The following is a 23846-nucleotide window of genomic DNA, read 5'->3' as shown; positions in this document are numbered from 1 at the left end:
GTTATTGTGCCTGCCTCAACTACTTCCTCTGGCAGCTCGTTCCATATACCCACTGTTCCCTGCGTGGGAAAAATTACCACTCGGGTTCCTATTAAATTATTCTCCTCTCAGCCTAAACCCATGTCCCTTGATTCTTGATTCTCCTACTCTGGGGAAAGACTATGCATTTACCTGATCTATTCCCCTCATGATCTTACATACCTCTTTAAGATCAGCCATCCTCCTGCATTCCATGGAATAAAGTCCTAGCCTGCTCAACCTCTCCCTATAGCCCAGGCGCTCAAGTCCTGGCAACATCCTTGTAAATCTTCTCTACACTCTTTCCAGGTTAATAACATCCTTCCTATAGCAGGGACCAAAACTGAACACAGTACTCCAAATGCAACCTCACCATTGTCTTGTACAACAGTAACATAACATTCCAACTTCTTTCCTCAATACCCTGACCATTGAACTGAGTCTTCTTAACCACCCTATCTATCTGTGACATCATTTAAGGAACTATGCACTTGCACTCCTTGATCCCTCTGCTCTGCCGTAGTCCCCAGTAAAGTAACTTTTGGTTGCTTCTTAAAAAACTCAGATTTGTGAGACACCATCTCCCACATACAAAATCATACTGACTATCCCTAATCAGCCCTTGCCTATCCAAATGCATATATATCTTATCCCTCAGGATTCTCTCCAATAACTTGCCGATCACAGATGTTAGGCTCAATAGTCAAGAGTTCCCAGGCTCTTCCTTGCAGCCCATCTGAAATAGAGGCACATTAGCCACCTTTTTCTCCAAAATTTCTGCCTGACCTGCTGAGTTACTCCACTATTTTGTGTTTATCTTCGGTGTAAACCAGCATCTGGAATTCCTGCCTACACAGTCCTGTTCCTCTCAGCCAGGTTTTCGTGAGGGCTACAATATCCCAGTCGTACTGCGTCTATCCACAGCCTGGGTTCATCCTTACCTGTTTGGCCTCTCGCATTAAAATAAATGCAATTTACTCCAACGGCCCTTACCCCGCACCTGCGTGAGATAACCACTCATAAGGTCTGAAGAAGGGTCTCGACCCGAAACGTCACCCATTCCTTCTCTCCTGAGATGCTGCCTGTCCCGCTGAGTTACTCCAGCATTTTGTGAATAAATACCGTCGATTTGTACCAGCATCCGCAGTTATTTTCTTACACTCATGAGGTGTTTGCGCAGTAATCAACCAGATCCCTGTCGTGCTCCTATCTGTGCTGTCGGCTGAACTTGCTTTCATCAGCTTCATGGACCAGGCATGTTGACTTGTAGCCTCAGTCAGTCCTGCATGGATCCCGTTTCCCTCAACCCCGCTGCCAATTCCCCTGACCCATTCCTTCTCTCCAGAGATGCTGCCTGTCCTGGTTCTGGTTGATTGCTGCGCAAACACCTTTATCTCCGTTATCTCGCTGAGTTACTGTCCTCAGCATTTAGTGTCTATCTTCGGATGTAAGCCAGCATCTGCAGTTCCTTTCTGGACACGACGCCATGACAGTGCGGGGCGGGGCTGTGGTCTACGGCCTACGTCACGTCCGACCGGGTCCGCTCGGAGATCAGTGGGGGGGGGGGGGGGGGGGGGCGGGGCCGGCTTGCGGGGCTACGGTCTACGTCACGTCCGACCGGGTCCGCTCGGAGATCAGTGGGGGGGTGGGGGCGGGGCCGGCTTGCGGGGCTACGGTCTACGTCACGTCCGGCCGGGCCCGCCCGCACGGAGGTCAGTGAGGAGACGCGGCGCCGTCATGCTCCGCCAAGCCGCCCGACTGCGGTCGTGCGCCCGCCTCCGGCCCGGGGCCCACGGACACCCACACTCACAGGCCCAGCGATGCTACCGGCTGGCATCGGCGGCTGGAGGCAGCATCTCTGCGGGGCCCTCGCGCGCGTGGCTGCGGGCGCGGGGCCGAGCGCTGCCCGCTCCCGCCCTGGGCCTGAGCGCGGCCCCGCGTTACTACAGCGTGCCCCCGCATCAGCTGGTGAGTCGGGGCCGCGCCTCGGGAACGCGCTCTGCACAGCTGGGGTGGGGGGGGGGTCCTGGGGGGTCAGGCTGGTCTCTCTGGTCTTCAGGCCCAGGGTCGTCGCCAATGTCACCGGGCAAGCTGCCTCCCCCCCCTCCCCCCCGGGGAAGGCAGTAACAGCTGCTGGCGAGCCCCACCTGTGGAGATGGACCCCCACCTCCATCTATGGAGATGGAGCCGGGTCCGTGTTACGGGCCGGGACCTTGCCCTTGCAGTGTGTGGCGGTATGAGATTAAATGCCCATCGTGAGCCTGGCTGAGCGAGTTAGTCCTGTCTGTCTCAGTACAAGTTGCCTGGCCGACTCAGTGAGTGTTTGTAACATTCTCTGGTTTTGTATTGACTACATCTGCAGTTCATTCTTGCACATGTGTGGGCACATGTTTGCTAGTAAAATGTTCTAAGTTATAGTTATGTTAGTTTAATTCATTTATTATGGCAATTGTATGATTTATTGCACTGAGGGGAATTGCCATCTATAAAACTGATCTTTTGGTACCAACTGACGATAGCCTTGATGTTGATGTACAGCACAGAAACAGGCTCTTTGGCTTAACTCAACCCAACCCTGATGTCCAGCTACATAATCCCTTGTGTCAACAATGGGTCTGTAACTCTGTTCCTTTTCAATGCAAGTACCTGTCCAAATGCCTTTTAAATGTTGCCTCTGTGAGTCCATTCTGCCCCTCGTAATTTCCTTCAGATTTCTTCTGTCACTTGAAACCTATGTTCTCTAGTTCTACAGTTACCCACTATCAGAAAACTCTAACCTATCTATGCCTCCTAATGTTATAAAGTTATCTATTGTCACTCCTCGGCCTCCAATGTCCCAGTGAGCATAAACCCATCCAATCTAATCTCCCTTTATAACTACAACCCTCTATTAAATCCTTCTCTCCCGAGATGCTGCCTGACCTGCTGAGTTACTCCAGCATTTTGTGAATAAATCGATTTGTACCAGCATCTGCAGTTATTTTCTTATAAAATCCTGGGGAGTCTCCTTTGCACTCTTTCTAATGCTACCACATCTTTCCTGTGGTGTGATCTAACCAATATTTTATACAGTTGCAATGTGACATTTCAGCTCTTTACTCAGTGCCTCAGCCTCAGTGGGTGTAGGATAGGGTTAATGTGTAGGATAGGGTTAATGTACGGGGATCGCTGGGCGGCACGGACTTGGAGGGCCGAAAAGGCCTGTTTCCGGCTGTATATATATGATATGATATGATATGATATGGAAGCCTTTTCTTTTCTATCCTGTCCACCTCTGGTTCCATATTCAGGGACATATGAATTTGCACCCCAAGGTCACTCTACACTTCATCATGCATGAGGTCCCTGTTATTTTTTTCTGTCCTGTTAGTTTTCTACATCCTCATACTTGTCTGAATTAAATTCCATTTGCCATTTCTCTGCCCATTTTTCCAACCGATCTATCTATGTCTGAGTCTGTGCTGGCCAGCGATCCCCGTAACTAACACTATCGTACACACTAGGGACAATTTACAATATTTATAAAAACCAATTAACCTACAAGTTTGTACGTCTTTGGAGTGTGGGAGGAAACCAGAGCACCCTGGGAAAACCCACATGGTCACGGGGAGAACGTACAAAATCCGTACAGACAGATCCGTACCCATAGTCAGGATCGAACGCGGGTCACTGGCGCTGTGAGGCCGCAACTCTACCATTGCGCCACAGCTATATTATCATCCAACTCATTTGTAATATATGACAAAGAACAATGGTCGCAGCAGTGATCCATCGACCACTACCCTCAAACTCTTACCACCAAGCCAATTTAGGATCCAGTTTGCCAAAGTTTTCGTGTTGTTACTTGCGAACAAAGCACCAAGGCAAATTCCTTGTACGTATACATACTTGGCTAATAAAATTTATTCAATTCAAAGCACCTTTGAATCTGCCTTTCCAACTGAACCTAAATCCTGGCCCTTGGAATATCTTCCAATAGTTTCCCCCCATCTACTGTATATGACTCACCAGTTTCATAGTTTATCCTTTCTGTCCTTTTGAATATGGGCACATCATTCTTCTATCTCAATCATATTTTTTAGCTTTGTCAAAATCACCTTCCTATAAGCAAGCGTGGAGTTTTCCCGCATGCTCTTTGTGTTTGTGGACAGTGAAAAGACTTTGTAGAGTCAACACTTCAATGACTCACCGAAGATCATCCAGCCTCTGACCCTCTTCTCATCAGGTGCTGATCTAGTGTTGGGCAATCTCCCCCCTCCCCTCAAGGACAATGATAATATATGGGTTAGTGATGGTTGTTGTTAATTGTCGAGTCAGGCATTTCTTTTACAAATGTTCCTTCCTAATTATCATTTGTGGGTTTGGCAAGCTTTGGAGCATGTGTGACATTGATGTTCTTGTGGTCTGTGATAGAGGTCACGGAGAACGGAGCTTGGGACGGTAAATACAGTCACGTGGCATTTACAGATCACTTTAATCAGCTGTTACACTAAGTTGTTTTGTTTTAAATTTTCCCTTTTCAAGTTCTGTGGTGATATTACCCGGTATGGTTGAAACCTGACACCGCAATGTCTTAGTCCTGTGATGCCGTTACTCAATTGGGCACAACACATCTGGGTTAATATTAACCTGTCATTATTCGTGTCAACTAAAATTTTATTTTTGTTGCTACAAACTAAAAATATAAACAATGTTACATCATTGCACAAGAATCAATAGAGTGATTGCTTGCTAACATCCACGGGCACCTGAAGTGTAGCTAAGGGCACCTGAAGTGTAGCTAACAGACCTGATGAGATGGTGGTGTCTGATTACTGCAGGGACGTTACATGGAGACAGTTATTTTTTCCTGGACTTTTTTTATCAGCACCACTTTTTTCCTGCTTGTCGATTTCTAAAGTAACTTCTAATTAATTCTCTAGTTCCCCATCAAAATTGTGTGAAAATCAGTAAACCCACACTATCTGATTTGTGGTAGACACAAAACGCTGGATTAACTCAGTGGGTCAGGCAGCATCTCTGGAGAGAAGGAATGAGTGACGCTTCAGGTCGAGACCCTTCTTCAGACTGATGAAGGGTCTTGACCCGAAACGTCACTCATTCCTTCTCTCCAGAGATGCTGCCTGACCCGCTGAGTTACTCCAGTATTTTGTGTCTAAATTCGATTTAAATCAGCATCTGCAGGTTTCTTTCCTATCTGATTTGTGAATGGAAACACGTGTTATAGCTGCGCTACCTGTAAAATTATTGGTTGAAATCCTTTTGCAGTAACAATGAATGAATGAAGACTTTGCTAGAAAGAAGTTGCCCTTCACTATCGAGTTGTACCTGACCAGTTACAACAAGGTGACACTTGCTGTTTTACTTCAGATGCCATTGCCTGCCCTGTCCCCTACAATGCAGATGGGAACCATAGCCCGATGGGAGAAGAAGGAAGGAGATAAAATAAACGAAGGAGACTTAATAGCTGAAGTAAGTGAATTTAGAACCTTGCTTTTACGATAAGCTGTGGAAAGCACTGAGTTTGATGCTCTGGGTTGAGTGTACTGAACCGGTTTTGAGTAACTGTGTTTGCAGCGTCCTGATGAAGCTTAATTGACATTATTTGTCATCTGCTTTTCCCTCTTTGGCTGCTACCTGACCTCTTGAGCATTTTGACCATTTTATTTCAGATTTCTAGCATTTGTTTTTTTCTTGGTCTGTTCTTACAGTGGATTCTGGAGTCCTCTAGTGATCTTTATTTTACTTCTATACTAAACACTGCGGTCCACCTCTTACGGCCCAAAACAGCTTCTCTATGGAGAACTGTGTCAGGGCAAGTGCTCAGTAGGAGGACAGAAGAAACGGTTTAAGGACTGCCTCAAAGTGTCCCTCAAAGACTTGGACATCAACCTCAGCACTTGGGAGTCTCTTGCTCTGGACCGTCCAACCTGCCATAGCAAGCTCGCCACAGGAGCCCGTGCAGCAGAGAACAGACGCGCTGCTGAGGCCCAGAGGAAACGCACCGCGCGCAAGGCCCGGGCTACCTCCACTTCCACTGCAGCACCCATCCACTTGTGTCCTACGTGTGGGCGTGCCTTCCGGGCCCGGATTGGCCTCACCAGTCACATCCGGACCCACAGTCACCAACTGAAAGTGAAGTCATGGTCATCTTCGAACCCGAAGGACGAACTACAACACTACCATGGACTTACTCTGAAAGTGTTTTGCACTAATGTCTTCCTATTTTGCACAGTCTTCGTACTACATACATAATTTATGTATAATTCTGTTTTGCAGAATATAATTTATGTTTTTGAATGTCTGAGTGTGCGATACAGCTGCAAGTAAGATTTCCATTCCACTGTGCAAATGGCAACTTACTTGACGATGTACTTTTTCACTCCCACATTATAAACTTTAAAATTGGCCAGGCTGTTATTGAAAAAAAAAATTTGTCTGGGTACAATGATGCTGATTTGGCAACAGCTGAAGAAGAGCGGTGTAAAATTCACCATTGTGGTGGCTGTCAACAGATCATCTGCCATCTCTGTTCAGACGAGAAATGTGTAGGGATATAAAAGTTATAAAGTTGAAGCAAACAGATAACAGTTCTGCAGCCTTGCTTATTTTATTTCTGTTTTTACTTGGTATCTCACATTTTGGCCTGTGTACTAAAATGTTTGCTTTGTGCATTTAAAATAATTTCAATATCTCCACACCTACAGGAAAACAGACAAACCTGAGTAGGCTGTAATTCTGAGAACAGTGCTCCAAGGTTGTTTGCAAACATATTCTCTAGAATTCAGGAGGTTGGAGGGATTTAGTTGAAATTGTGAAGCTAAGGGAAGTTAGATTTTGGGACCACAATCTCAAAATTAGACCCAGACGTTTTGGGAATGGTGCTTGAAAATGCCTCCGCCCATAGAGTGGTGGTTTCAAACCTCTTTCCAGACAATTGACATTTAGATTTTTGCTTTCCACGGGTATATGGGGTAAAAGCAGCTTTATCACATTATGTCCCAAATCAGATTGTTTAAAGGCAGAACAGATACATTGATCAGTTTTATAACAGTTGGAAGCGCAAGATGTTTGAATATAGCAAAAATCGCAACACGTCCAAATAGCTTCTTGTGCGGGGGAGTTTTTGAGTTCCTTCTATGGATTGTGTCTTTGGTAGCTCTACAGGCTTTGTTTTTAGTCCACTATTCCTTGTGCTATTATTAATTCATTGTATTTTTGAGTATTATATTGTGTGTGGTAGTGTTTATGGCCCTGTTTGCCGCGACAAGTGATAATTTCACTGTTCTGTTGTCAGTACATGTGCCATTCAAACACAGTTGATTTGACTCTTGACTCCACTATATTCAAGCAGCTATGTGTTTTCAAAAGGTGGAAACAGATAAGGCTACAGTGGGTTTTGAGAGCCTGGAAGAATGTTATATGGCAAAGATCCTCCTGCCAGCAGGAGCACGAGATGTGCCGCTTGGTACCATCATTTGCATCACAGTTCAAAAGTGAGTATTACTTATTTCACATTTCACCTGCCTGTGTCTATAATCGGTTTCCTGGTTCCTTCTCATGTTACTTGTGTGTGCCTTGTTTCCTGCCATGTAAATTTTATTTAGTGTTGATCATCAATGCTCAGGGTCCTACCATTTACCATAAACATTCTTTTTACATTTGACCTCCCTAAGTACAACACCAGACACTTGCCTGATTGAACTCCATCTTACATTTCTCTGCCCACATTTCCAACCATTGATATAACATATCTGCTTAAAAGTTCCAAGACAAAAATCAAGTATTCACATTTTTTTTAAAACTGCCTTAAGTGGAATGTAGTTTAGGAATATTGTCACAGCGATGACATGTTGTTCAAATTAGAATTGGGGATAAATATGATCAGAATCTGACGTTCACTTTTGGACTCCAGTTGTCTGCTACCAGAAACTAGTGATAATATATTTTAAGAGTTTATATCCAACAGGATGGAGGTGGATTATATTGATGATGGAGGAGCTGAAGAAGAATTTTAACAAGAGTGCAAAGACTAAGGCCAATAGTGTCAGTGAATTTTGTACGGGACTGTTACAGTGCAGTAAAGCTTAATGCCTTAATACTTATTTTTAGATTCAGGTACTGGGAAATTTGCAAGAGGAAACTGGAGGATGTTATTCCTCCTAAAATTGTGCCTGCTGTAAACTTGGTAGTGAGGAAGGCACAACAACCAATGTTTAGAGATGTGGACTTGTAATGGCTTCTGTAGGGTATGTGCTTCCCTGTACTGCAACACTACAACATGCTGTTCATTTATATTAGCCTTGTTTTCTTCCTTTGGAAACACATAAATAATCTCGAGTCTCTCCCTCAATAAATGGTACTAATGTCAGAAAATATGAGGGTTGGTTTCGATACACTGGAACTTAGAAGGATGAGAGGGGATCTTATCGAAACGTATAAGATTATTAAGGGGTTGGACACGTTAGAGGCAGGAAACATGTTCCCAATGTTGGGGGAGTCCAGAACCAGGGGCCACAGTTTAAGAATAAGGGGTAGGCCATTTAGAACAGAGATGAGGAAAAACTTTTTTAGTCAGAGTTGTGAATCTGTGGAATTCTCTGCCTCAGAGGGCAGTGGAGGCCAATTCTCTGAATACATTCAAGAGAGAGCTAGATAGAGCTCTTAAGGATAGCGGAGTCAGGGGGTATGGGGAGAAAGCAGGAACGGGGTACTGATTGAGAATGATCAGCCATGATCACATTGAATGGCCTACTCCTGCACCTATTGTCTATTGATAGCAACATACTGTCTCCTCCATGGCCATAGCAGTTGGACTTTATGTTTATAATTCTTTGTGAACATTATAATCTTTGTGTCTTGGAATAACTCCCACTTGCCTCGGTTGTTTGCAGCTTGGCTAATTGGCAGGGGTTGGACTTAAATGTTTTCGTTTTTCCTGAATTCATTGTTGGCTGTTTTGCCTTTTAAGAAATTAACCAATGATTGGTGGGAGAAGATGGAATTAATGTCCAAGCCCATAGCGTGCCTAGTTAGAATGGATTTGATTGCATGTGTTTCTTGATTGAACACTTTTTTTAACCTGCTTTTTTGTATCCATGTTGATCTTAGTTGAGACTCTACACTGTCCATGCTTAAGTTGAATTTGGAACTTTTCTATCATTTGAAATAAAAGCAGAAAGTGCTGACAAAACTCAGGCCGAGCAGCATCTATAGATAGAGAAACAGTTAATGTTTAAGATCAGGAATTCCTTATCAGATGAAGGGTTTTACGTTCTAATACAGAATCCCGGACCTGAAATGTTAATTGGTCTCTCCCACAGCTGCTTCCTAACTTTCTGTGGTTTCCCCCAGCATTTTCTGTATTATTTCAGATTTCCATCTTCTACAATTCTTTTTTGATTCTTCTCTGGTTTGCACTGACTAGTATTGAGGATATTGAAGCGTTTAAGGATTACACTCCAGAGCAAGTGGCTTCTGCCCCACAGACGCCATCGCCCACAGCTCCGACTCCGCCCTCGGCTCCACCAAAAGCTCCCGGCAGTTCATACCCCTCGCACATGAAGGTGAGCACAACATGGACTGTGAGTCGACTATCAAACTCTGAATTAATTGGCTATTAATCTTTCTGTTACTGTGACAGGTGTAGGTTCAGAACAAGATTAAAATTGCCTTTTAAAGGCTGCAATTGGTGGTCAAATTGGCAGTAAATTGGGGAAAGGTGACAGGTACACAGAACTTTGGTTTAGTCTGTCATCCCCCATCAGTGGACTGCACACTGACAATCGAAAGCAGAGTAATGTTCAGAGAAGGACACCGTCTGTTCATCTCCATGTCAATATACTAATTTGTGGTCAGATGCTATTAAGTGTTATTGCAGATGTTGCAAATTTAAACTTCAGCTGTTTTCAAAACAGCTTCGTAAGGAAAATAACATTTGAAACATCGCACTGTTTTGATACGACTACATTTTAATTTAGAGTGGATAATGATGCCGGATTGTGTTGTCCATCCTCAGATTGCCCTGCCTGCTCTTTCGCCAACCATGACAGTGGGTACCGTTCAGAGATGGGAGAAAAAAGTTGGGGAGAAGTTGCGTGAAGGTGACCTCATAGCAGAGATTGAAACGGACAAAGCTACGATAGGTGTGTATTGACATCAGAGGGCTCTACTGCAAACAGCACTGTAAATCAGAAAACATCACTTCTCCATTTTCTAAGTTACCTTCATGCTAGCTTGTTTGCAGCAAGTGCAAAAATGGTGATCCGGGTACCATCATAATATGCATTTGCAATGTGGCTGCAGGTGTCCATGTTGACACCGTTTAGTGCAGGCTTGATTTAGAGTCCTGGAGCTATACATCAACTAGCCGTACGACCCAACTCATCCATGCCAACCATCATGTCTAACCACGTTAGTGCCATTTGTCAGTGTTTGGCCCAGATTCCTCTAAACCTTTTCTATTCATGTACCTTTTCAAATGTTCTTTAAACATTGTAATCATAGCCACCTCTCCAGTTTGCTCCATATCCTAATCACCCTCTGTGATATTGTTGCACCTCGCAGCTGCTTTAAATCTTTCTTCTTTCACTTTAAATCTACTTTTAGGCTCCCCGTCCTGGGAAAAAGGTCCTGACCATTCACCTCTGTAAGGTTGCTCCTCGGCCTCCTATACTCGCTTCCCAGCCTATCTAACCTCTTCTTACATGGGTAAGATCTCGCCCTCCAGTCATGGTAACATCCTTTCTAGCTGGGTAACCAAAAGTGCACAGGAGACTCCAAATGTGGTCTCGCCAAAGTCTTGTACAATTGCAGCATGATGTCCCAACTCCTGCATTAATTGCCCTGGCTGAGGAAAGCGGGTGTGACAAATGGCTTCATCACCACCCCAGTCTAATTGTCACCACTTTCAGGGAATTACATACTTGTCTCCACAGGTCTCTCTATTCGACATTATTCCAGCCATTTACTGTGCAAGTCCTGCTCGTGTTTAACCTACCAAAATGCAACACTGTGAACTTGTTCAAGTTACATTCAATCTGTCGTTCCTTGGCTCACCTTTCCAGTTTATCAGGACCTGTTGTAACCTTAAGATAGCTTTCTGTTGATATTTGTAAAGTGTGTACTGCAGGGTTGCAACTATGTTACTCAACCAACGATTCAGAAACGAGTTCAAATTCCACTTTGGCATCTGGGGAATTTAAATTCAGTTAATTACATTAAAAATAAAATTAAAAAAGCAATGTCGCAGTTGATCATGAATTGGCCAGACTGGACCAAAATTTGGCATGTTCACTCATGGCCCTCATGGAATGTGATCTTATCATCTGAAGCTCGTCTGGCCTCTGTGTGTGCCCAAACCAATGCAGCAAGATGCTGGTTGCCTCTTAACTCTAAGCAATCATTCAATTCAAAAGCATTGTGCTAAATTGTCAAATTGGCCATGATCCACCAATGAATAAAGATTAACCTCAGAAAAATATTCCCAAATTTTCATAAATTTAGCTTAGTTTGTTAGGTTCATATAAATATGATAGATTATGTTCCCAGGGGTTGTTGTTTTTGTAATGCACTATTGATATCTAATATGCAGATTTATTATTCATGTCTATCACGCTGTGTCCTTAGGTTTTGAAATAATGGAAGAAGGTTACTTGGCCAAGATTCTGGTGGCTGAGGGCAGCAGGGACATTCCCCTCGGGACTACACTGTGCATCATCGTGGAGAAGGAGTCGGACATCCCGGCCTTTGCCGACTACGTGGAAACCGGAGTCGCTGATATCAAGCAGCAAGCTCCACCTCCAGTAAGAGTGCATTCTCGTACAATCGTGCATCTCAGAAACGCGTCTGTGCAGACCACTCTGTTTATCAGCAATTGGTCTGTGGACCTCCATTCCCTGGGGATACTAGTGCTTGTCTAGGTACTGACATTTGTCAGCCTACCTGCCTTGACCGCCTACTCGAATTGATGGTCCCAAATTTCAGCCACTCACTCAGGGAGAAGAATCTTCCTTGGAACCTCCTCTGAACCTTAAACCCATGCACTTGGTTTGGGTACTTTTTGGTTCTCTCGCCTGACCTCCATTCTCATTGCGCTGAATTTTGGTTCACTTCTCCTTATGCAGTCCAAGGCAAAAAATGTTTTTCCAATATCCCAATTGCAGATGGAATAATTCCAGGGATTGAACTTTGTTTAATGGTTTGGCCCGTCTCTGCCCTAACTTGAGCACTTCCAGTAAAAGTTTCATGTTGGGATTAAGTGCCTAATGTTGTTGAAATACTAACTCAAATTAACATGCCTCATCCATTTAACATTCAGTGCTGCATATTAACTGTAATTACATTTATTTTTAAATCTCTGGAAGATGGAAAGATTTTGTGCTCCGACCAAGTCCTCAGCAACTTGGTTGTGACTGACGCATTTACTGGTGTGTTTATAAAGTATGTGAAAAAGCTTTGGTTGACATTGTAGAATATTGTTCCCTCATGTGCAGTCATCCGTGTTGTACAGTGAATTGTTTTTATAAAGCAATTAGATTTAAGTGTGTTCCCTGTCTCTTGATGTGTTATAGCCTACCCATGCCACACAGCAACCCGTGGCAGCACCACCCATGTTTACCCCGCCCGTACCCAGAGATCCCAAAGGTCGGGTGTTTGCCAGTCCTCTGGCAAAGAAACTGGCAGCGGAAAAGGGCATTGATCTCCAACAAGTGAAAGGTAGGTTGCACTAAAAGTGGAATGGAACAGATTTTAGCTTACCGCACTGAGATTAATGTTTACTGAAATGTAAAATGGTTAATGCTCACAGCACCGAGGTTAATGTTTACTTAAATGTAAAACAGTATGAGTCTCTGCCAAAGCCATATGTTGGTAAGGAAGCCCAGTTTATAGTATTCCTACCTGCTGATCGGTAGTTTGTGGCTTTGGACCACAGTCTTTAATCTAGTTTAAGTGTACACCAATGAAATTGTTGAATTGTTATATTGTTGAAGCTTCAACCTTACACTTCCAATGTTAAGAAAAGGTCATGTTACTCCATTGAGGTGGAAGGTGCAGTGTTGCTTCTGGCAGGAGTATTGTGATCACTGCCTTTGTCCAGTAATTTTTCGGCTTACACTGCCAAAAATAAATTAATTTTATATATTGTTTGGTGGGGTCTGCCTGAATGAAAAATATCCTCTCAATTTGTTTTCCTAACTAACTGTTCTTCAAAGCAATAAATTCAAATGCATGATGTTTGGGAGGTTATGCATTATATAAACTTCCTTATATTTAAAAATCTTATATTTAAAAAGTACAGTTGAGCAAGTTGAGACGGAGTTAAAATTAAGGATCAATAAAGTTCACACCTCCTTGGGAAAGGGAATGCAATGAAAGTTGTTGCAGACATCAGTTGGGTCAATCTAATGTGGATCTGTTTTCTTTATGTAGGCACTGGACCAGAAGGCCAGATCAGGAAAAAAGATGTCGATTCCTTTGTGCCTTCAGCAGCAGTGCCGGTGAGTTAAAAATTACTCCAAATTAGAAGCAAGTGTGCTGATTTCCAGATCTGTGGTTTTTAAAACTAAAAAATACATTACTACTCACAAGTTATATGGCGGTTTGTTGATTATCCGCCTTGCAATGGTTTCCCTACATACTTTGAATGCTTTGAATCTCAACAATTTGAAATCATAGAATCCTAGAGCATGGAAATAGGCCTTTCGGTTCAACTAGTGCACGCCGGCCAAAATACTAGATTTTATGTTTTTTACAAACAAAACAGTTACAAGGCTTTCAGGAGATTCATGTATGAATGAAAAATGAATTGGCTTTTAGACCTGTCAATTTTTGATGAATGTCCAATGGGAGTTTAATGTTTACCAGAATAACGATTTACTTAACTAATCAAACTTTTAGACGGCTCTGTTAAGAATTGAAGAACATATTAATGGGTTCCATCACTCACTAATGCATTTCCCCTTGAGTGTTTTAGGGGTGAATAAAGGAATCAGGCACCTCGTCAACAGTCACTCATAGAAATGGCAAGGGATTGCAGGGAGCAAAGTTATGGGACGGGGAAAGAATTTTATAACCTACCTCGAGACTCAGATTTTTAGATTGGTTGAGATTTTCAGGATATCAATATTTAAAGCCATAAATTGCTGTGTGTATGTTATGGCTGTAGGGGAACTAGGTTGATGAATTTCTTTAGTCAGGTTGGTGAATCTGGAATTCATTGCCACAGAAGGCTCTGGAGGCCATCAATGGATATTTTAAAGGCACAGATTGACAGATTCTTGATTCGTCAGGGGTTATGGGGAGAAGGCAGGAGAATTGGGTTGAGGGGGAAAGATCTTGGATGTGGTGGGTTGAAGTGCCTGTTCCTGTGCTGTACACAGATTCTGTTGAAGATATGTAAATCTCCGGATTACGACTTGAAGTGCGTAAAATGTGGCAGCCAGTCAATAAAATTAGAGAATTAAACAGGTGGCTCAGAGATCAATAAGGAAGTAGTGGGCAGTACTGTGGCTCAGCACAGTCACTCTTTCTTCTCCCCTCTCCCATTGGGCAGAAGATGCAACAACTTGTAGGCACATACACCAGATTGAAAGACAGTTTCTTTCCTGCTGTGATGAGACTCTCGTAAATTTGGGACGAGTGCCCAATCTACCCATTGCAGGTATTTATTCACAAAATGCTGGAGTAACTCAGCAGGTCAGGCAGCATCTCGGGAGAGAAGGAATGGGTGACGTTTCGGGTCGACGTTTCAGCGACCCGAAACGTCACCCATTCCTTCTCTCCCGAGATGCTGCCTGACCTGCTGAGTTACTCCAGCATTTTGTGAATAAATACCTTCGATTTGTACCAGCATCTGATGTTATTTTCTTATACTACCCATTGCAGCACTTGCCTGTGTTTTATCTGCACTTTCTCTGTAGCTGTAATACTATATTCTGCACTCTGTTTTCCTTTTTGCGCTACTGATGGCCTCTTGCATTATGTGACTTACCTGAAAAGCCACAAAACAAAGTGTTTTGCTGTATCTTGGTGTATGTAATCATGATAAGCCAATCTTTGATTATGGCGGCACGGTGGCGCAGCGATAGAGTTGCTGCCTTACAGCGCCAGACACCCGGGTTCGTTCCCGACTACGGGTGCCGTCTGTACGGAGTTTGTACGTTCTCCCCGTGACCTGCGTGGGTTTTCTCCAAAATCTTCAGTATCCTCCCACACTCCAAAGACGTACAGGTTTGCAGATTAATTGGCTTGGTATAAATGTAAACTGTCCCTGGTGTGTTAGGATAGTGTTAATATGCGGGGATCACTCGTTGTGCAGAAATGCTGGTTTCTGCGTTGTATCTCTAATCCAAAGTAACGCCATGAACCTTTTAATTCTCCACCCACAGGGATGTAATGCTACGTCAGTGAGTGTCACAATGGAGATCAATAGATTGAAGGTTTGAAGTGATTGGAAGGATATGGGGATAGTGGATGGATGCAACATTGAGGAGCGGGATTGCATTGATATAATTGGGAGGCAGAGCAGGAATGAGCAGCACAGGGTGCTTCCTGTTTCTTGCAGTGTATATTTTAGACATATACAAACAGGAATTTTAGAGTGGAGTTTAGCTGCTGTGTTATTGTGACTACCAGTTGGTATAAAGTATTTAAGTGTTTTGCTTGTAATTTTTGTAGACTCCATCTGCTGCTGCTCCCAGTTTAGCAGCGATTCCCACTGGGATGTTCACCGATGTCCCCATCACCAACATACGGAAGGTAAAGAATTAGCAACAAAATTGGTCATGTGGTGGTGAGGAGTAGCATTTCTCACCTTTATTTTTCTCTCTGTAATTCCCTTGCTTGTGTTTTGCTTCAGGTTATAGCTCAGCGTCTCATGCTGTCCAAGCAGAGCATCCCTCATTATTATCTGTCGATAGACATCAACATGGACTGCATTATGAAACTTAGGAAGCAACTGAACGAGGTATGACTGGAACTGCATATGCAAACCAAGGAACATGCTGTACAACAATTCTGTGCAAATAATTTAGACAGTGTTTGTCTGCGATTGCTTATTCATCTGTGCAATATATTTGTACACAAGAAAAATTGATGTAAGGGTTGTTACAAATTTCTGGCACCTTCCTGGACATTGTGGCCAAATTCATGAGTGTGGTGTTTGGGTGCTGGTGCACTTCCACTGCCAGGCTCGCTGGTGTTTCAGACATTGTTACTGTTGCTTCTGTACAATGTGCCAGCCTGCCAAGTGATTTGATTAGTGATTTCATAAGGGTGTCAAGGGTTGAGAGGGAAAGATAGATCAGCCATGATGGAATGGTGGAGTAGACTTAATGGGCCTTACAGCCAAATTCTGCTCCTATAACTTATGATGTGTGGCATATTTCTCAACTTGCAAACAGGTGTGATGTGAGTTTTATCAGGTGATCCACTTATCTGTAATCAGCAAACAATGTGTTTAGCATACAGTAACTCAGTGGGACTGGCAGCATCTCCGGAGAGAAGGAATGGGTGATGTTTCGGGTCGAGAAGGGTCTTGACCTGAAACGTCACCCATTCCTTCTCTCCAGAGATGCTGCCTGTCCTGCTGAGTTACTCCAGCATTTTGTATCTACCTTCGGTTTAAACCAGCATCTGCAGTTCCTTCCTACACAATGTGTTTAGCTTAAGCAGTATGAAGTAGATGTTATCTGTACCCAGTACCAATGTTAGCTTGTCATTGCTCAGCACAATTGAGAATTTCATGCAGGTTTAAGACAAATTATTGTTTTGTGATTAACCCTGGAAAGTTATTTATAATCGTTTCCCTTTATTTCTAGGAACTTAAATCTGAAAACATTAAACTGTCGGTGAATGACTTTCTCATAAAGGCCTCAGCTCTGGCGTGTTTGAAGGTTCCAGAGGCAAATTCCTCCTGGCAGGACACCATTATCAGGCAGTGAGTAGCCAGATGTCCAGGATTGCTTAATATTGCATTTAATAAAAGAAAGTTGACTACATCTAAAAGCAAATGTTATCAGTGTGCGAAAGAACTTGGTAACCATTTGAAATAATACCAGGGATTCACGCTACCTTCCCCTGATATAATTTTCACAACAGGGAAAAATTTGAAAAGCAAATGTTTTATTTTGGGGTGGTACTTACGCATTAAAACTGCTGCGGTTTGTATCTTCTCTGTTTGTCTTGGTGTTTGTAGCCTTCAAATGGGGAAAGGCAATGAATGAGTACATCAAGTGAGAGATTGGAGCATTAGCAATATTTTAGATTGACACGTGGATATGAAGGGAATGGAGGGATATGAATCGTGGGCAGATAGAGGAGATTAGTTTGTTCATCATGTTCGGCACAAATATTGTGGGCTGAAGGGCCTGTTCCTGTGCTGTTTTACATTAAATCTGTCAGAATAGTTCTGACTGTGATTCTTATTCACAGGAACAGGCCTTGGTTTATGCTACGTGTATGTAAATAATTAACCTGGTGTGTTTGGGAAATGTTGAAGCTTTATTCGGCTGGTTCAAAGTGAACAAGGCAAATTGTCCTGGAACATTCGGTACCCTTTGGTGACACTGCATTCTGTGCAGGTCTGGCCGCTCTGCTCCAGGAAGGATGTTGTTCATCTGGGTGGGATGCAGAAGAGATTCACCAGAGTGTTGCAAGGACTGAAGGGCTTCAGTTATAAGAATTTGGATTGGCAGAACATTTCTCTCTGGAGCGCAGGAAGCAGACATGTGATCCTATTGCAGTGTATAAAATCATGAGGGATAAATAACGTGAGCATTCATAGACTTTTTTTCCCCATAGTTTTCCGAACAAGTGGAATAGGTTTAAGGTGAAAGGGAAAATATTCAAGTGACCTGTAGGGCAATTTCTTCTCATAGCGTGGTGCATGCATGAAATGAGGCAGTAGAGGAGGGTACAATTACAAAGTTTACTCAGCCTTTACCCAGCCATTCGGTTGCTGGGTGAATACGAATATTTGGGCAGGTACATGGATAGGAACGATTCAGTGGGAAATGGGCCAAATGCAGACAAATGGGACAATTTCAGCTGTAAAATGTAGTTGGCATGGACGAGTTGGGCCAAATGGCCTGTGTCTGCGCTGTATGACAATGGCATGTTCTTTGTAGAAACCCAAGTGGTTTAATGCAATGACAGTAAAAAGATGAATAAATGCTCAGAGAAGGACAATGAGCTGTGGAAGACACCACATCTGACCCTGCCTAGCACCGGACAATGGAATGGAATTCAGTGTGTACCCAGCTCCCGAAAGGCTGGGTACAGGCAGAACGGTACGGTACGGTACGGCACGGTAGCGCAGCGGTAGAGTTGCTGCTTTACAGCGAATGCAGCGCCGGAGACTCAGGTTCGATCCTGACTACGGGTGCTGCACTGTAAGGAGTTTGTACGTTCTCCCCGTGACCTACGTGGGTTTTCTCCGAGATCTTCGGTTTCCTCCCACACTCCAAAGACGTACAGGTATGTAGGTTAATTGGCTGGGTAAATGTAAAAATTGTCCCTAGTGGGTGTAGGATAGTGTTAATGTACGGGGATCACTGGGCGGCACGGACTTGGAGGGCCGAAAAGGCCTGTTTCCGGCTGTATATATATGATATGATATGATAACACTTCCCACAGGCTTAAACTGAGAAACAGCCACCCTGGGAATCTGTCAACTTTACTCAGACCAAGATAACATGAAATAGCGCAGTGCCTATTAAAAACTGGTCTGAGAGCTATACTGAATGGAAGCAGGCCTTTTGTCTCACCTTGTCCATGCTGACCAAATGACATACTGAGCTCGTCCTATTTACTTGCACCAAATCCTTGTTTACAAACTAGCTTAGTGTACTTTATTATTGTCACGTATACTGAGATACAGTGAGAGGCTTTTGCTTGTGTGCTATCCAGTCAAAGAAGAGACCACACATGAAAACAATTAGCCATCCACGGTATAGTTACTGTTCCTCCAGTCACGGGTGTGAGCATTGATCCTGCCAGGCCAAGGGAAGCCACAGTACTTTGTCTCAGATGTGTGTGAGTCAGCAGAAGGTGGTCACTTGTCCTATGTGATGATTGATTAACATTGCCATTAACGGATGAGCGACTGTTTCCCCATTACTTGCGCTAGAGTTAATGGGACAGAAACGTTTCGTGACTACAGGTTAGCTGGAACAAGCTGAGACTGCTTGTTTATGTCCATTTTAGAAACCATGTTGTGGACGTCTGTGTGGCTGTGAGCACCACTGCTGGCCTGATTACGCCCATTGTCTTCAATGCACATATCAAAGGACTAATTGCCATCTGCAAAGATGTCAAATCCCTGGCAGAGAAAGCTCGCGGAGGAAAGCTCCAGCCTCAGGAGTTTCAGGTAGGCACAATCTTCAAAGAGTAACTCTGCAAGGATCCCACCTTTGGTATCCAGTGTTGCGATGCAAAAATTGTATACTCATAGGGGCAGGCTTTGGCAAAATTGTTCAGAGATGGACAGCTTGGGTTGGCATTTGAGAACAAGTATATTAACAAGCGAAACAGCAAGCATTAATCAATTGGGCTTTATTGCAAGGGTGTTACAATATGTGTATGTAACCCTTTCTATAAATATTCACTTCTGATGATAATGTTGGAGAAGTCACTCATCTCAGTAAGAGTCCACACATGGTATTAACCCAGTTTTTCTCCTTAATGTCAGGGCGGCACTTTTACAATATCGAACCTGGGGATGTTCGGTATAAAGAACTTTTCGGCCATTATCAACCCACCTCAGGCGTGTATTCTGGCTGTTGGTGGATCTGAACAAAGACTGCTTCCTGCAGAAAACGAGAGAGGGTAAGTAAGCAACCTCTGTGCATTTGGAGCAAATTAAACACGATATCAAAGGTTGTCAGCGGTCATGTCTGAATGGATGATTGTTTAAAACTTGCCTGCACCGTAATATTTTGGCTAGTTGTCGGACTTCTCATGTAGACGTTGACTGCACTTCTGAAAACAAGTAATATTTGTCATGCAGGAATAAATAGAAAACCAAAAAAAATCTGCAGATGCTGGAAATCTTAGATAAAATCACAAAGTGGTGGAAATGCTTTCATTCGAGTCCTGGCAAAAAGTCATCAACGTGAAACTCTGTTTCTATGTCCACATTTTGCTGTTTGATCCATTGAATATTTCCAGTGTTTTCTGTTTTTATCTAAGATTCATTAGTTTATATTTTGATAATAAAGTTCATTCATTAATTACTTCTTTTGCTCTGTTCGACACAAAATGTTGGAGTAACTCAGCGGGTTAGGCAACATGTCTGGAGAAAAATAGGCAATGTTTTGGGCCGAGACAACCTCTTCAGATTGAGTCTTTTGACGCTCAGTCTGAAGAAGGGTCTCGACCCGAAACATCACCTATTTATTCCTTTTCCCCAGACATGCTGTCTGACCTGCTGAGTTGCTCCAGCATTTTGTGTCTATCTTTGGTGTAAACCAGCATCTGCAGTTCCTTCCTACATTTGGATCTTCATCTTCTTTGCGTTGTTCAGATGAGTCAAGTTCTTTATCGGGGTAATGCGATGTATTGAGGGAAACATGAAGGTTTCAACTATGTTGTTGTTCTGCAGGTTTGACGTTGCCAACATGATGGCAGTGACACTGAGCTGTGACCATCGTGTTGTGGATGGAGCAGTTGGTGCCCAGTGGCTGGCTGAATTCAAGAAATTCCTTGAAAGGCCAACGACCATGCTGATATAGACCGGAAACGCCAAGGTTTGAGTGTCAGCAGTCTTCATAAGGCAGTTTTTATTTGTAAATTCCAGAACCTACATGAAATCCTTACTTGTTACAAAATGTAAGAATTTATGCATTGGTTAAAAGGTGAGCAGTTAAACTAGAATCCAAAGTAAATGTAGAGGGAAAAACTGATGCCATTGTCCGATTCCAGTAGTATTTCAGAAACCATGAGTGCACTTGTTGAACTGTTACTTTAACATTCAATACCGACAAGGCCAAGTATTCCATCTGGTGTCCTTGCTCAGATGTTGCAATGGGAACAAACAAAACTATTTAGACCTGAAACATTCTTTTCTGTTTTAGACTGATTGGAATCGTTGAGGATTTTCTCCGTAAATGTTGGTGTTCCACAGCTCATTCCCATATAATGTGGAATTGGCAGCCCACAACCTGGATTAATCATCAGTAGGTTCTGAATATCTCTATCCATTTGTCCACAATTGAATTGAGAAAAAGATGCTAAAATACTAGATTAACTGCCCACTTTCAGTCCAGTGTTTCCATAGGATTGGAAGTATTTTACCAAGTCTATTATAAGGAGGTGTGATATGGAAGATGTTCATTTTGGTGTCATACATTGGTACTTTTTATTTGTACACTCGTGTTTCTTGTGCATCAGGGGCAAGATATTTAAAATAACCCAGGATGTAATGAAATTCTACATCTGTGCTTTCATTTCCTGACCTAAATTGTAAACATAACACTTGGATCAGAAAGTTAATCTGTTGGCAGCAGTTGAAGCAATATGAAACAATACAAATTAGGAACAGACAACTTCAGAAAAATTTATCTTGGTTCGATTGTGTAGTTGGTTATTACCCAGATCGTGTTATACAAACCTGTGGACTCTGCTGTTTGTAATGCTGCTGAGGACTAGTTAAGCATAGCTAAAGTCTGGCGTTTTAGGCAACAGAGTTCAATGATTCAAGTGTGCTGATTATCTTTCAGTCTTTAAAGTAGGGTTACCAGAAGCAACATCCGCTTTATTCCAGTTCTACGTGTTTTGTGTGCACTAGAAGTCTGAACGGGTCAGTGAATTGGGAGAAAGGCGAGATGGTTTTTATTGTGATGAGTTATGGTTCTGGTTTCCTCTCGTATGGGTCAAAATGATTTTGTTTCTAATGGGATAGACATTGACACGTGTAGAGACAAATATAAAAAGTCAGTAGAATATGAACCCTATCTTTTCAAATATATCTTCTCAGTCAGTGCTTTCTTATTTTTGTTCTGTCAACCATCTACAATATCTCATATTTATCTCATCACTCCAATAATTGTTGCCTTATTATTTAAGAGAAAGTTAACAAGTGGGAAGTGGGGGGGAGAGAGGATAGGTAAATAAAAACAGCGCAAGGAAACCAAGTTAATGTAGAATTCTGTACAATATTTCACATGTTTGTATGTCAATAAAATGCCATATCTTCAAATTACTACTACTTTTTGGAAGTGTATTTGCAGAGTACATGTGTGAAGTCTGCTTTGCATTCATCTGTTCACATTGTCATTCTGGATCAGTGTGCTGCAGAAAGGAATGGTTTACGAGCAGCATCATGGGTTCAGTAATTAAACCAAATTGGCTCGATTCTCAAATCAGACTTGATGTCCTTGGCCTGCCTGTCTATTTAAATATCTACCTGGGTGTGTAATAATGCTTAATTATGAACTATAGTTTTCATAATTTATATAACTGAGCTTGCCTGACAGAGGCTATTTTCTGAGTTGTTGTTTTGTGATTGTGTATAAAACGGTGCAAGAATCTTTCTTTCTGCGGCACATTTCAGTTATTTATATTTGTACTTAGCTGTGAAACTGCTGCCCCCAGTGTGTGACTGGAGCTGGTGTTAATGCTGATTCTGAACGAGTCTCTAGCTACTGCAGTGCTGTTGATGCAGACTTTACAGCACTGTTCTCTAATACTGTAAAAATGTACAATCACAACATTGTTTAAAAAAAAGAACCATTTTTGCTATTAATATGAAATTCAGCATTAAACCCATTTTTAAAAACTAGTCCCTGGCAACCTTGCTTTTATCGTGCGGGAGAGGGAACAATTTACAGAAATGGGTGTTAAAATCTGTAAGCAAATTGAAATGTGTTGCACTAAATATGTACTGTGGCATCACGCCTTCCTTTCAGTGGTAGCTGTTTGTCGTGGCAACTTGTAGGAAACTATTTTAAAACCAGGAATCAAATAAAATAATAGCTATTTAAAATGTTGTACATGTTTATTTCATGCAAAGGCGATAGAAAAATATCAAAGGTATTTATTCACAAAATGCTGGTGTAACTCAGGTCAGGCAGCATCTCGGGAGAGAAGGAATGGGTGATGTTTCGGGTCGAGACCCTTCTTCAGTCTGAAGAAGGGTCTCGACCCGAAACGTCACCCATTCCTTCTCTCCCGAGATGCTGCCTGACCTGCTGAGTTACTCCAGCATTTTGTGAATAAATACCTTCGATTTGTACCAGCATCTGCAGTTATCTTCTTATAGAAAAATATCATGTCCATTTCAGCTACTCCATTCTCTCAGGATCACTGGGTCCCCCACCCCCCCACTCTTCCATCCTTCCTCCCCATCCCACTTCCCTTAATCAGTTCTGAGCTTCACCTTCCAACTAGGTTCCATCATCTGCAGCCCTTTGTTACCTCCACCCATCACCTCCCAGCCTTTGTCGCCATCTTTACCCTTCCCTCCCCCCTGACTCCATCTGCCAATCAACCCCCCCACCTGGTTCTACCTACTGCTTGCCAGTTCAATTGCCTTTTGTGACCCTTTGTACCTACAGATGTCTATGTGAGTGCGCTCCTGTCAGGGACCATGTTTGCAGTAAATGTGCTATGTAAATATGTGCTGCTGCCATCTAGGTTTGGCTGACTACATTTGCTCCCAGTTAAACTGTCCCTTTTAAGATTCATACGGCCTGCACCTTACAACATAAGCATTATCTGATGCCATCAAACACTGCACAAGGCTTCAGGGAAATGTCTGTGGAATACATTGCAGCTTCTTTCCCGGCTGTCTTGATGGCACTTCAGAAACCTGGGATGCCTGGTGCTGA

At 42.9% G+C, this 23846-nt stretch overlaps 1 protein-coding gene across 1 annotated transcript; it reads left to right on the top strand.

Moving 5' to 3' along the window:
* Positions 1–1650: 1650 nt before the first annotated feature.
* dlat (dihydrolipoamide S-acetyltransferase (E2 component of pyruvate dehydrogenase complex)) lies at positions 1651–22989 on the top strand. Its single transcript, XM_078426986.1, has 14 exons — positions 1651–1986; positions 5389–5490; positions 7390–7514; positions 9446–9584; positions 10037–10163; positions 11647–11822; positions 12591–12735; positions 13450–13517; positions 15697–15777; positions 15878–15985; positions 16839–16957; positions 19225–19387; positions 19709–19845; positions 20621–22989. The coding sequence occupies exons 1-14, from the start codon at positions 1756–1758 to the stop codon at positions 20748–20750; spliced, it is 1851 nt and encodes a 616-aa protein (XP_078283112.1). The 5' UTR covers positions 1651–1755; the 3' UTR covers positions 20751–22989.
* Positions 22990–23846: the final 857 nt, after the last annotated feature.

This window comes from Rhinoraja longicauda, chromosome 32 (assembly GCF_053455715.1).
Source record: "Rhinoraja longicauda isolate Sanriku21f chromosome 32, sRhiLon1.1, whole genome shotgun sequence".
NCBI classification, from domain to species: Eukaryota; Metazoa; Chordata; class Chondrichthyes; order Rajiformes; family Arhynchobatidae; genus Rhinoraja; species Rhinoraja longicauda.
The sequence above is the reverse complement of the archived record's forward strand: the minus strand, read 5'-3'. Positions and strand labels throughout refer to the sequence as shown.